The 14,999-nt window shown below is 41.6% G+C and overlaps 1 protein-coding gene across 5 annotated transcripts in view; it reads right to left on the reverse strand.

Annotated features, from left to right (window-relative positions):
- Positions 1 to 261: 261 nt before the first annotated feature.
- LOC111865121 (ras-associated and pleckstrin homology domains-containing protein 1) overlaps positions 262 to 14,999 on the reverse strand; it is a 107,649-nt gene continuing 92,911 nt past the window's right edge. For all 5 annotated transcript variants that reach the window (XM_023852868.2, XM_023852871.2, XM_023852872.2 and 2 more), the window contains 10 exons: positions 14,511 to 14,654; positions 13,469 to 13,603; positions 12,263 to 12,417; positions 10,734 to 10,971; positions 9,872 to 10,065; positions 9,239 to 9,427; positions 7,866 to 8,036; positions 5,579 to 5,831; positions 4,929 to 5,131; positions 262 to 4,320 (listed from right to left, as the gene is read on the reverse strand). In XM_023852868.2, the coding sequence (XP_023708636.1) occupies positions 2,752 to 4,320; positions 4,929 to 5,131; positions 5,579 to 5,831; positions 7,866 to 8,036; positions 9,239 to 9,427; positions 9,872 to 10,065; positions 10,734 to 10,971; positions 12,263 to 12,417; positions 13,469 to 13,603; positions 14,511 to 14,654 (3,251 nt within the window). In that variant the 3' untranslated portion in view covers positions 262 to 2,751. The remainder of the gene's footprint in view (positions 4,321 to 4,928; positions 5,132 to 5,578; positions 5,832 to 7,865; positions 8,037 to 9,238; positions 9,428 to 9,871; positions 10,066 to 10,733; positions 10,972 to 12,262; positions 12,418 to 13,468; positions 13,604 to 14,510; positions 14,655 to 14,999) is intronic.

Raw genomic sequence — 14,999 nt, forward strand, 5'->3', positions numbered from 1 at the left:
TGGCCACCCTTTACCCACAGGAAGATTCCTGGTACTCATTTCTGTTAAGAGGCTGAGTAAACCCCAGGACCATAGTGTGGCTGGAAGGATTAGGTCAATTGAAAAATCCAGTGACCCCCATTAGGAATCGAACCCATGACTCTCAGGCTTGAAGCACAGTGCCTCAACCAACTACACTTTGTATAATTTATAAATGCGTTTTCTCTCGTACTTTATAATGTTAATAGTAGGTATATATGGTCTCGTGTTTGTCGTTTTATGTTTTTCTCAACAACAGTTATATTTAATTAATTAAATATTACAGACACACCAAGTGTCAATGTACAAAATCATGAAGACAACTGCAATAAATGTGAATATACACATCTTTAACATTTGCTTCTAGCTCCCAGTTTCTAGACATCTAGAATATTGGTTCCCTGTTCCAGAACTTTTGGAGTTGTCCTAAAATGATCAGTTTTCACTGTGAGGGAGGAATCACAAACTCAAAATAAGAGCATTATTTAATAATTTTGGTCCCTGGTGTTTTCACTGTCACATGGGCTCTGAATGCAACTAAAATTAGTTCTATCAATACACTGTCCACAGCAGTACAGCCAACTGAGCAGAGTATGCTCTTCCACAAACAATTTATTTCTGGAGACATTAATAATAATGGTTCTTGAAAGCACACCTCTTACAAGCAATATTATAGTTCAATATTGAAAAATGTGTCATGATATCACACTTGCAAATCTTAAAAGTCTAGAAGAATTATCATCTTACTTGTCCATATTTTTCTGCTGAAGATTACTGCCCACTTTCTTAAATGCTATACAAATTATCAAGGAAGCAAATATGGAATCACCCAATTAAAACTTCTTGATCTCTTCTTGCAGTCAATCACTATGTTGCCTCTTTATTGTGTAGATCACTTATGATATTTTCCTAACCTTATTTACAAGCTTCAGCAATCATCTGCAAGTTGTTTCAACTAAGTTAGTTCATATTTTAGCATCACTGTATTAGAGAAATATGGATTATATATGCCATCTGTTTTTATCAACTACATGGCATCTGTTGAACATAAACAATTCTGTCAAATGAAAATATTTTTAATCTCTAGAGAAGACATATTCTGATAACATACACATTAGTGGGATATATGGCACTGGTATCTAAGAGTGAATGTGTTAAAAGTAGAGACTTGTATGTACTCAAAATAACAACCCAGTTACACAGCACTGACACATACTGGGCCAGACAGGAGGCAAGAAAGATCTCTTGTACTTAATAAAGCACCAGGCCATGAGTGGAGGTAAAGCTTCACATATTTTCAACCTCATCACTAGATGGCAGTGAGTGGTCACCTTCATACCGAAGAGGAACAGTCTCTGGTAGCCATTGGATATGAGGTTGGGTAAGCCCCAGTACCAGACGGTGCGAAGAAGAGAGAAAATATCTGCCCTAATTCCCCCGACATCTAGGTCATAGTCTGGTCACTATATTGACTGAGCCGTCCCAGCTCCCTCTGGGCGATATTATATCTGTGTTCACAGAAACCAGGATGAAGCTATCTTAACCCTTTGAAGCACGAAATTAATCTAAATAATATTTAAACATTCAGTTCCTATTTCACAGAAACACAGTGTCTCTTCAATACAAAGACCAACTGATTACTGCCATTTTCAGAAATAACTATTTTATGTTCCAAGTACAGAACACATAAACAACATCCACAACTTCTTAATATTAAAGTGGGCGGTAGAAACAGTAACCACTGTGCTTTAAAGCGTTAACTACATGAAGGGATATTTCTTGGTTATACAGGGAGAAAAGGCAAGTGTGGCATCATGACTTCATAGCAGCGAATACTCCTATGGAGAATGACCATACCGATAAACAGCAAAAACTGAAATTTTGAAGAGTGTCACATTAGTTAATGATGTTAAAATGATGAGCCACATTAATAAGGAATAAAACTCCTATGATACAAAGATTATTATTGTCAGACTGGACTTCAACTTTGTAGAGAATCAAATGATTACTCAAGACCTCACCGAATTTAGTCGCTACAAAAATTTCATATTATACACGAACTCAGTATCTAAGCGCAGAAAAGTACTGTGTCTCAGCTGTACCAACAATACAGCTTCATTATGAGGGCTACCCCTGGAGTTTGCAATCCCTTCTCTACATCTAGGAAACTGTTCACAACTATCTCCTTGACTGTAAATTCATAGAACGAATGAAGTCATTATTAATATTACTGTCATCTGGGATGTGATACCATGCATTTCAGTAGAATCTGAAAGTGGAGGCAACAGGTGGTGATCTACCTGAATACACAGTGCCATGTCCCATAAGACAATAATCTTTATGTTCAGCACAATGAGATCCTCAAATCTCACAGAACAGTATGCAGTTTCAGATGTTCTGTTCAACATCTTGTTCACTGCTCCCAATGGGAACACTGAACAAACTCTCATTCCTTGCTCTAGGCTCTGGGAACACAATTAGAGGACAGGAAACGTTCATTCACTCGAAATATCTGCAATTGCACTCTATTACTGTACTTAAAAATTCCATTGAAGCATCCATAACTAATCTTCCAAAAAATTATTTACACATAAGAATACATTTATATTATAATTGTACTTTAAAAAAATGAATGCACCATAAAAATTTGTTGAGTAGTCATCACACATGAACAGAAGTACAACACTAGGGACCGCATTGTCTGTATGAGAGTGACTAGCACGGCTTGTACTGTCAGTGCAGCCGTGCTGTGGACAACTGTGTGGTCTCGCTGCGCTTTGGTGGAGGTGGAGGTGGCCTCTTCTTGTTGGCTATTGCCATGGCAACACTGTTGGCCTGATTCCTGCTGTAGTAGTCTACAGAAGGTGGCATTGTTTGACTTTGTGATGTGTACGTCACCTCCTGAACAGAGGGGCTGCCTCCGACGAGGTAGACATTCTCATAGAGGTTGTCTCTTGTGCCATAGTGCTCCTGCACCCAGTTGCTCACATTGGTTTCACGATAATCAGCAACTGGTGGAGGAGGATCCCGGAAACCAAGAACCTCGTGAGGTGTTGTGGATGAATCCAACTTGCATTTCTGAGCCACCTGCCACTTTTTGCGCATGATACGCTGCAGGTCCTTCAGAAAGTCCTTGGGGGGTGGTGTGAGGGTAGAATCTGCATCTGAGAGCCTCTTCGGACTGGGCGTGGTGCTGAGTCTTGTGCTCTCACTTCGTTTGGGTGGCAGAGGCTTCTTGTTGCTTCCATAAGTTGGAGATGAGGGGGTAGTTGCACCAATACTTTCCCCACCTATCTCCTCAGGAGTAAAGTTAAATGAGATCTTTTTAGAGGCAGTCCGTGTACGATGTTTAGTCAAAAGGATTGGACTCTTTGGTGCAACACATGACTGTGGTGGCGGTGGTGATGATGGGGTGGCTGGACTTATGGGACTTTTTGGACTAGAACCTGTCACACTGTTGACACATGCTTTGCGAGCCATGAGGGGTGAGCCAGCCTTCAGCTCCGCAAGATATGGAGGAACGGCATAGTGTGATGAACTTCCACTTTCCAGACTTTGTTGTCTGGACAAGGAGCCCTGCCTGGAGCTGATGGGGGTTGGTTTTGGAGGCACACGTGGGGTTGTGGAAGCCCTGGGACTGGAAGGCGGAGAAAAGCACAGGGGACGTGTTCTAGTGGGGGTTGTAGAAGGTGAGAGAGCATTCGTTGGAGTAGATGATGTTGATGAGTGAGGAGTGGGGAGTTTGGTTACTTGGTGGGGTGGTGGTAGATTGTGTTGCTTGCGGATAGTGGTGGAGTCGATGCACGGACTGGGTGGTGGAGGCAAAGAGAGGAGGGACAGAGAACTTCCACCCAGATCCGTGTACACTGGCAGCTCTGATGGCAGTGGAGGTGGGGGAAGGGAGTCCAGGCTGAGGGTGCTCTGGAACATCTCAGGGGGTGGTGGAGGCAATGAGTCAGAAGCTTCTATTCCATCTTGTGACTCATAGTCAAGGGATTCTGGCTCTGTGAATTCGATGCCATTTTGAATCACGTCACTTACTGGCACTCTTGCGGGGGATTCCACAGGGCTGAGCTCTGAGGGACGCTCCCTAATTGGGGTAGAAGCATTGGAGGAGGAACCAGAGTTGGACCCTCGGTGATGGTTTTGGCATCGCTTAAGTGTGCTGGAATTGCTTCCTGATTCCTCTGATGAAATGTTTGAAGATCGACGCCTGCTTTGCCTTGTTCCACTTCTAGTGAGAGTCCCACTCCGTGACTCTGTATCAGGTGGAGATGAACCCTCAACAACGGTCTCACCAACCTGAACAAAGACAAGAAGTTCTGAAGGCCAACAGCAATGCCCACAGACACGTAGATAGTAGCTGTTTATTATTATTATTTATTGTTTATTTAACAACACTGTAAGTATCTCAGATTATAGAGTATCAGATGACTGGCTGATAGTGAATAATGGACTCAAAGGATGTGAAAGGAAGTGGTGTTGTGGCCTAATTTAAGATTCTCTTCTGACATTTGCCTGCATGGACTGAATGAAACCAGGGAAATGGCTGAGCCAAAATTCAAATTTGGGGGACTGCTAAATATTTATCAGAGTGAAAAATGCTTAAAAATAGATCGTAGAGAAATATAAAATGTATTTTATGAAAAATACACTGTTTCTCTAAGTCTTATGGTTTTTGAGATAGTTCAATAAAGAAATGTTTAAAATTTACAATAATAGAGTGAACATGCCAGCCGCGATGTGTGCACATTTCCCAGTTTGTTTTCATTCTGTATGTTTGTACACCTGTCCATGTGCACACCAAGTACAGATTTTTTTGATTCTGGGTATTGGAGATGGAATTAAAACTGAGTAGGTTTTGGTGCCAAAATTTTTACTTCACAGAAAATTGATATTTAATTTGTTACCTCTTTGAGCTGTCTCGTGATGGATGTAAGGGGCAACTTGGGATTCATGGACGGCTTGCGTTTGATGGTCCCAGTTGTGGGAAAGTCACATTCGAATGCCACTTCACAACATGATGAAGGTGCCCCTCCATCACTCATACAGCCACTTGAACTCGAACTGGAAGCTCTGCTACGGGATGAGTCTCTCCGCCGTAATCGTGGTCCTGCAAAGAAGTTTCAATATTATTATAAACTTTGTTGTATGAATAATGGAAATGCAGGAGGAACTGCAACCAGACAAATGGCAGGGCAGAGATAAGGCCGCAAACCTATTTTCTTCTCTTATGGTGATGCACGAAGTTCCACACCCACACATGTCATAACATGAGCAAAACTTCAGGTTCTCATAAGTGTGATTGTGAGGATTACTATCTATTGTGATATGATGCCGCGTACTCTGGTTTGGAACAACATACTGCCTACATCTTCAGGGTAAGAGAGTGTTCTGCCCAGGCAGTATGTTCCTCTGAAATGCAGGAAACGATCTAACAAATCAATCCAATCAAAATTAAATCAATAAATCTCAATTAATTTGGGTGCACTGGAGAGGTACAGTAACATGTTACATCCCTATAGTTAGCAATCAAAATCTAAAAATGGTAAGTGCCTACCTGGCAGCCCATCCACCGTGCCATGGAAGCTGTGGTTGTATGTTGGGGTTACTGCCACAGCTGGCTGCAGCTGGTCCTGGTCTTGATCGGGTTCTGAGCTGCTGTGACTGCAGGGTGTGCCCGCAGGTTGGCCCATGCCCCCTCCTGCAATTGAGCTGACAGAGCATGACCGTGCATGAGCTAACAAGTCCAGGTCCTCCTGGGCTAGGTCATCCACTAGGCTGCGGTAACTGTCAAGAAGTTGCCGTCCATGCTGCAAGAGAATAAACATCATCATATTAGCACACACCATCTCAAGAAAAAAAACAGAAAATCCTTATTGGGACTTGAATCAGTTTCTGGTTCTTCACTTTGAGAAAACGTTCATTATTAGATCCAAAAGTTGTGTCGCGTCAAATGGTACGACGACCGTACAGCATGAATTGAAGAGAATGTGTAAGAAAGTGGTTGTGGCCTATTTTAAGGAACTACCCAAGCACTTGCATGGATGGACTGAGAAAAATGACAATAAAGGTCAATGATATTGTAATGTGTTTTGCCTCTAAAGATGCCATTCAGATTGTTAATTGGTTTATTTAACAACCTACAAATCCTAACTACAATCAATTATAACACAGTTGCGGGTTTACACAATTTATAAACCCTACACAATAATCTGTTCACTCTATCTTCACTAGTCTTCACTTATTCACAGTACAATACGGAGCTATACCAGGGTCACTGTATTTCACACTCCCAATACCTTCTCACACGATCACTTCTAATCACATGTTCTGGTATTCTTCTTTCCGCGACTGCTGCTATATTTCAACTGACTCCTTAGGCAGTGTAGTTCTCTTATACACCCTCAGCCGGACAATGGGAAACCACCTCACTTCCTTGTTGCCTAGTTGTGTTTACCGATTGCCTAGCAACAGTTGTTGCACGGGCTCGCCTGTTGCGTGACGTCACAGCCTTGCGGGCAAGGGTGTTTACCGAACATTGCGTAATGATAGGTGTGGGGGTACGTGACATCACTCGTGGAAACGCAGAGTTCACGTGACCCCTACTTCCTGTTGCGCCATCCACGTCACACTATCTATGTCAATATCTGAACATGTGATGTCCCAAATGTGAAGCAGGGCTGCTAACCACTGGACCGTAAAGTCTGGTATAATTAAATTGCCAATGCTAGAAAATGAAGCCTAAAAAAATTTAAATCTAAGTGGGATTAAGAGAGTGGGTTATGGAGGATATTGCATAACGAAGTACACTTTACTCCCATTATGGAATTTTGTCTTCATGGAAATTATAAAACATGACCATAAACTTCATGGTACAGACCATGACTTTACCCTCACGGAGATAATGGATTATATGTTATTTTTTTTAATATAAAATATGAAATAACAACAAATTTAACAAGAACTTCTTCATGTTTCAATGACATCGCAGTACACGTAACTGCTTGCTGGCAAGCCGGTGCACAGACAGCGACACGGAGGGATAAAAGGTACGCCTGTTCCCATAACATTTTTGATTCTGTTAAAACATGATGAAGACATCCAGAAAGAGGCCACATAGCGCAAGTGCAAGTAGTATACCTAAAGGAGTACAGAAATGAATTACATAATAAAACAAGAAGTTCTGGGAAGAACTAAACACCTACTTTACTTTGATATGACATGGATGAATCCAACAATTCTTTTACTGTTGCATATTCTTTGCTGTGAGAACATGTTTATCCACCAACTGTCTAGCGATAATAGGTGGGATACACATACTCATACAGACAGCAAAGTGATCTCATAAACCTACTTTTTATTTTCTCAGAACAGGGTAGTTAATCTAAAAATACATGAAGCCAGTTTTCATTACAACTGTGGACTAATAATTTCCATAGGAACACACCTCCACTTACAACATGGGAGTCCATGGAACACTAGGGTTCACACAACAAAATTTCAGAACAGACACATTTTCAAGAGAGTATCCTTTCCCTAATGCAGGTGCCTGTAGTTTGTCATAATATGCACAGGTCTTACATTATTGCCAAGAATGTTAAATAAAGGAGGGCACAGCAGGTTTGAAATGTAAATAACATGGGAAAACATGGGAGCCCAGTGGAAAGTTGCCACCCGCTAGAGAAATATATGGGAGGATATATTACAATAAATCCTAGGGAAATAAGCAACTGGACTGAACTATCTCACAATCATATCCAATGGTTCTCTGTGATATTAAAAAAGTTAAATATTTGGTTTCTACTGTTTCTATGATTTTCATGAAATGTAAGTTTGCTTCTGACCTTGGCAAGGCGAATTCCCATGACCCATCTGTCAAGCGAGGCCTGGTCCTCAGCACACAGGAACTTTATGTACTTGCTGGACTTCGGTTGCTGCAGCCTTGGGTGTTTGATAGCAAAGCAGAAGTCTGTTGGCGACTTAAATTTCTTGCGCCACCCCACACCATAATACACCTGTCCCCCAAATAAAAACATGTAATATTACAATATATCTGAGAATCACTTGTGTTCTTTATACTTTGTAAGCATACTGTAACATCTTACACAAGCAATGCCTGTACATAAATCTTCAGAAATTACATCAGGAATGTAACACAAGACAAACAGAAACAGTGAGCATCTGTACGCATACAATCCCTACTGGAGTGTGAAATTTAAATTTTAAAAGATCTGTAAAGGTCAAAACATGTAGTCAAGCATATGATAACTCACTTCACATAATCTATAAGTTATATACCATGAGTGATCATGCAAGAGAGCAGTAAAATACATTTACAGTATTGTGATGCATTGCTAGGCAATGGTTAGCTAAACACGTTCCCAAGCATTATGCTGTCAATGAGAACAGATGTCCGGTGCTGGACAAGTTTGGTTGTCACAGTATTACATGTGTATCCAGCATAACACAGACATGAACAACAGTGATGGAACCCTTGGAGGTGGAGCTCTCTATTGGATTCTCCGGTATTTTGTAAAAGGCCATGCATTTGTCAATAATGGAGGACTGAGGATTCAAGAGTTGGTGTGTTTCCAAGCAATGACTCAGCAAACAGATATACTTAGGAAGGAGTTCAATGCATGAGCTGTTGTAATCAACTATAATCGTAAAAGAGACATCCAATCATCAAATCTGGAACCCACAATTATTTGTCATGTGACAGTGTTTATAATCTAACATTACACCACCAATAGCTGTACTTCTATTGTTACAGCCAAATAAGCAAGGTTCAAGAAATATACTTTACTCGAGAATATTTTGTGTGGTCTTCCTGTCACGCAGTACAGTACAGTTTCTTATGGAGATCTCTATTTCATGTCACGTACCAATTTTTGTACGATGAGCAATTATTTACAAAAATGATTCAAGTTTGAGTTGAGGATCATTTAAAGATGAAGTTTTATTGAACAAAAAAAAAATAATAACTCCGTGGCTTGAGTCCGCAAGTGAACTATACTGACTGATCGACCGCTGCTTGTCGGCAAAGCCAGTGTCAACTTTAGTGGATAGAGGGTGTCACGTGGTCAGTGCAACAAATCCCCATGGTCGTTAATTTCGGTTTTCTGGACTGGTTTATTGGACCAGAGGAAATGGAAATCAAATTCCCTTACAGTTCTTGACCCAGACACCCAATATAAAATTCTGTCAGTAACAGTACCTGATTTACATCGAAGGTAGCAAGGCAGACGAGGTCTCTGGATGACTTTGCCTTCTCCTTGGGCCAATAGTAGAGCCCAGAGGCTCGAAGCACAAAATGGTGTTTCTTCCAGCCTTTTTTCGAATCTGCCTTTAGAAAAAGTGAACCATCCACCTCTGGAACACCCACACTGGTGCTTGAGAAGAATTCCTGGACACACAGTTTGACACTTAGTCACCGGTACTTTGCATCAGGAGCTTTTGTTTTACAATAACATTCATGTAGAATGGACAGAAGCATAAGGTATACTATTAACAGAATCCTTTAGAATTGAATGCCATGTTGAGGGGCTATGCTACAAGCCGGAAGAGGATGGGTTCAAGTCCCGATGAGGTCATTGGATTTTTTTCAATTGACCTAACCCTTCCAGCCGCACTATGGCCCTGGGGTTGACTCAGACTTTAACAGAAATGAGTACCAGGAATTAATTAAATAATTTTCCCGGGGAGTAAAGTGCGGCCAGTGCGTAAGGCTGACAACCTTACCGCCATCTTTGGGCCGATTGTCTAGATAACGTGGGACCATCAATGTCTCACAACCCTATGGGCCTTCATGGCCTGGTACAGGGATAGCTTAACTTTATTTTTTTTTTACCTCAAGCAGTATAGCCCTTGCATGGTCATCGAAGTCTGTGTTGCTACGGTCAGAATGGCTAAGCAGGAAGTTCTCAGGTGCAGAGAACAGCTCAGTTTTGTCTGGTCTCTCCAAAAAGAGGAGCTTGTTCTTTGAGTCTCGAGTCCACATCATGAGATTCTCAACTAGCAGCTCGTGGTCCTCATACACTCGTTCTAGCAATCAACCGTGAAACGCAATATTAATACATTTGCCGTATTTGTCCAAATATAACACACATTTCTGAGCACACCCTTCTCATTTTACAAAGAAAGTCAGCCTTATGGCATGATGCCTGTGCGTCTAAGATAAAGGTGTGGACACTGCCATGTTAAAGGACACCTTTTCGAACTGGAGCTGAGAGATGACCCAACCTGTGATAGGTGCTTACAGGAAGATGAATCAGCCACACATATCCTATGTGATTGTGAGGCCATAGCTTACTCAAAATTTCGTCGCCTGGGTCAGTTTTCATGGAACCAAGTGACTTTTATGATGCCCCATAAATAAAGTCCTACATTTCATTCGAAGTGTAGGATCAATAAAGGGTTAATCCAAAGGGGAAGCACAATAAATCATTGAAGGTCGCAGTGCAAGGGCCGAATTTTATGGTCCATCTCTTACACACATACATACATACAAGATAAAGGTGTATGTGCTTAAGCACTAAACCATGAAGATATATGAGGGAATGGCTGTATAGCTCTGTTCGTATCATGCAATAAAACTCATGGCAATTATTTGGCAGGGGAAAGCCAAAATGCTCAGAGAATAATCTCTCCCAGTGCCAGAAGGATCAACTACCACAGCTAGAAAACTATGTATACCAACATTCCAGGCTTACCCATATAGAGATCTGGCAGATGCTCGACAATCCCCCATTTAGGGTCCATATGCACATGATTCTTGTCTGCAAGGAGGCGTGTCACATATGCACAAGTCATCTTCTCATCCACCAAGAGGCTCTTTGTGCTGCCATCAGCAGAGAATGCTTTGATGAACAGCTTCTTGACACTTGCCTCCTTCATCTTCTCGAGGGCTATCCGGATCTTCTCTGCTTTAGCGCGACTTGCTGCATCCATCTGTGGGCAGTCATTGGTCACAGTAATTATAGCACATGACAGTGGCTATGATTGTCAAAAGGAAGGTAGAGGAGGAAGATCTGCCATAACTCTGATCCCTTTAAATAAGGCTCTCAACTGGCTAATTTTAGTGTGAGACTGGAGGTTCCTATTGTAATGACTATGCAAAGTACTATCTTCTGGGAGGGGACAACAGTCTGGTAGATGTTCATTCACTCCATTTTCAGATTTGAAGTGTAAGCCAAGCAAAGAGGCAAGTAACAGACTGCTTGCTTGGCTTACTCCAACTGTTAAACAAGAGAATCACTGAATTACCAGCCTTTTTTGTGTATCAGCTTTGTGTTAACTGAGTAGTAAGTATGCAGAACTAGAAGAATTCAATAATATCAGGATAGCTGGGATGGTAACACAGAAATTTAGCAGTAGCCTTTTCATGGTTGTTTCACAGTATACAGCTTGCCCTCCATCAGGTTTTTGGTAGCACATTAAAACTGATCAACATATCTACTCTTTTGTGTCTACATCATAACTGACTACGTCTTAGCACTGTGTTTCTCACAGGTTAAAATCTGGTAAGGAAAACTTAAACCTAGTAAGATTTGAGGTTTTAACAGTACAGATTCATACTATTGTCATCTGCGTTGCAAAATAATCTGGTAGATGGGTACTTTTGTTCTGGAGAAACATACTGCTTCCATCTTCAGGGGTTCAACTTTTCAGTCCTGGAAATGGAGGCATTATATTGCTCTGAAATGTTGGTACTCACTTACCAAACTACAATATGGTGTTATAAGCTGGATGACTATAATAAGAAATTTAAATTTCAGTCCTGTAAGATTTCATGATACTTTGTCACTCAGTGCTGTCTGCCTCCATATAGCGTTGGCCAACAGTCGCATGCCAGCTCTGTCCATAACCAGTTGTAGGCCTGTATTATACTTGTGAGTTCTGATCCAGTACTCTGATGCTCCTGGCTGTATCTAACTGAACTGAGGTTTGAAGCCATATATATCATTTTTTGGTGCTCAAATGAAGATTTCACTACAGTGTCACATTCTTTTGGCTTGCCATATCACATGCAGGTAGGGTCAGAGATCATGAAATCCCAGTAGGACTGCAGCAGTTAAGATGGACTCAAAAGCTACTGTAGTCTACTGCTGTTGTCTCTCAGATGTGTGCCAAGTGAGAGGCGCACACTACAACCAGATGTGTACATCTCTGTCACAACTGTTGAAATGTCAAGGAAAGGAAAACCTTAATTAACACAAATTAACCAGGAATTATTAATCACCTGTGTGGGAGAAGGTGCCAAATTGCGCCCGTTGGTTTTGCCACCAGGATCGGTGCGACCTCCACTGCCCCCACTAGATGCAGAGCTCTCGCTTGACAACATGGACACATTATCCGAGAAAGCAGAATCATTGTCTGGACTATCTGTCCGAACACCTGAAACCAGAGTTATGACCATGACATGTATATTTACCAAACCATTATCTACAACTCCATATTTTTAACTTAAAACTTCATGTCGACATCAGTTCTGACCACTGGTTTTTATGTTTGATGCTCAACTTGAGATAACTTGTTCCAGTTACAGATTTATTACATATTTATTGTTAAAATCTTCCGATACCATCTTCTCTCTCTACAGTAATTTTTTTTACTGCTAGTGGGGTGGGACTAAGTCCCCTGTTCTGTGGCCACTTCTGGCCTATTGTACCAGCTCCAGATGATAGGTGAGAGTGATTGTGGAGCAACTGGTGGAATGAAGATTGGCAGGGGAAACCGAAGTATTCGGAGAAAACCTGCCCCAGCGCCACTTTGTCCACCACAAATCCCACCTGACCAGACCCAGGATTGAACCCGGACCTTCACAGTGGGAAGCCAGCGACTAACCGCTTGAGCTATGGTGCAGCCCTCTCTCTACAGTAAAATCATAATGGTGCTGGGTGACATGAGGGGACACTTGCTGGTTGCAGGGAATACTAAGTCCACTGGCATGTGGACCTGCCAACAACAGTGTGCGATCAGTTGTCATTATTTTCATGCAAAATGTTCAGAAGAACTACTTAACTCCTATATTTTATACTATTTCAATGCTGGATGTTACAACTGGATCATGAGTAATGTAACTATATAGTGTTAAGTACATGAAGTTTGGTAAACAGGACAAAATGTTTCAAGTAATTTTCAAGCGATTTGTTGGTTGCTGTCACATTAATAAAATGTTGCTTTCATTTTTGCAACTAGTAGCAACAGTTGGGATCAAACCCACAATCCCTTGAATTCAAACTTGTCTACAGCTTCTGTGATCTAGCTGTTAGCAAAGGATTCTGGGTTCAATCACAGTTATAGGTAATAAGGATTAAAACGAAAAATTTCTGCTAGTATATGATGTAATCACAAGATCAGAGCGGCCTCATCTCCTGTAATGTCCGTCAGGGAACGGATGACATCCAGTGTAATTGTGGTGGAATGTTCTGTACTGCTGCTTTACCTCCTTCACTTTTTGTTAGTGGGTCAGTATCACTGGGGTCCAGCTTCAGCATTTGGTTGCCCTCCGAGCTGGAACGGGAGTGTGTTCTCCGATGCTGCTGCAGCAGTGACTGATGCTGACCTGCCCTGTCCATCCCTGCATAATACATAACAACCCCTTTATTCTCAGGTTCTGTAGTAGTTTATTGTATTCATGTTATCACAATAGGAGCAAATACTTTTAAATCTGCTGTATATTTCTTTCTAATATGTGTACGTAGAATAGCAGTGTGTAACATTCCTCAACTGCTTCTGCTGCCATCTGGCTTAATCTGAAAAAACTTCCTAAGCCACTCCTGTTTGATTCATTATAATCACATGCCCCAAGCAGTCCACCCTTCCCCTTTTAATGTCTGTTACCAGACGAATATTTACGTTATTTCCTCAGTTCTTCGTTAGTTTTGATTCTCCAAACCCCCTGCTCAGTTAATGGGCCCATCCATATTCCTCAAAATTTTTCTTTCCCATGAATTCACCATAATCTTGTCCTTTTTAGTTGTGAACATATTTCACATTGACACCTGACAACTGATTTCAACACAGCTTTGTGTATTTTAATGTTTGTATTTTGCACACGTTAGGTGAAGGTAAAGCTGTCCCTGTGCTTAACCAATTAAGCACTGCGCCATGATGGCGTATGTGGGGAGTGGATGTATAGATCTACATTTTCTTGACCTCAGCATTAGTTGGAGATGAGTGGTCAGCTTCACACTCTGGAAGCTTTACCCCCAGGGAAAGAGCCCCTGGTACCCGTTGTATATGAGGTTGGGTTGACCCCAAGGCTGGTCTGGACAAGATGGAGAAGTGAAAATTCTTGACCCTATGGGGACTTGAACTCTGACCTCTGGGTTGTCCAGCCCATAGCCAGTCACTATTCTGACTGCGCTATCCCGGCTCCCGTTTTGCATACAGTTGTTGACTTAAAAATGCGTTGTCAGTCACAGTAAGATCAACTGCCTGTAGCAATTTCATTTCTGCCTGAGATTACTATACTGCATACTAACCTGTATTGGGTACCGAAGTCCTCTTGGAGCCTGTATGCTGGGAATTGTTCCTTCCACCGGTACCACCTGTTAGTGCAGCATCATACTGGTTTTCTAATGCACAGAGCTCACCCAAGATAGCATCCAGATCAACATCTTGCGAGTCTAAAAACAAAGGCTTCTATAAGTGAGGTGTGAGTGTTTGTGAATCTGTTTATGAAGGGCAATCCAAGAACAGCACAAAGATACATCTGCTTCTCACCACCACAGGACATTTGTAATCAATCACAAATGTGCTCTCAATTGTGAGGTTTGAGGTTCTCACAGCAGTGACTATAAAGATTCCTATCTTCTGGAATGTTCCATTATGTAGTCTTGTAGAAGTTTACAGACATACCATAGGCGCTGCTTCCATCCTCAGGGTCAAAAAGTAAGCCATTTAAGGGCTGCTACCCTGACTTATATCCATGCTACTTCTCCATGCTTGGTTTTCACTGTTTGCTGTTTGCT

The sequence above is a fragment of the Cryptotermes secundus genome, unplaced genomic scaffold (assembly GCF_002891405.2).
Source record: "Cryptotermes secundus unplaced genomic scaffold, Csec_1.0 scaffold2, whole genome shotgun sequence".
NCBI classification, from domain to species: domain Eukaryota; kingdom Metazoa; phylum Arthropoda; class Insecta; order Blattodea; family Kalotermitidae; genus Cryptotermes; species Cryptotermes secundus.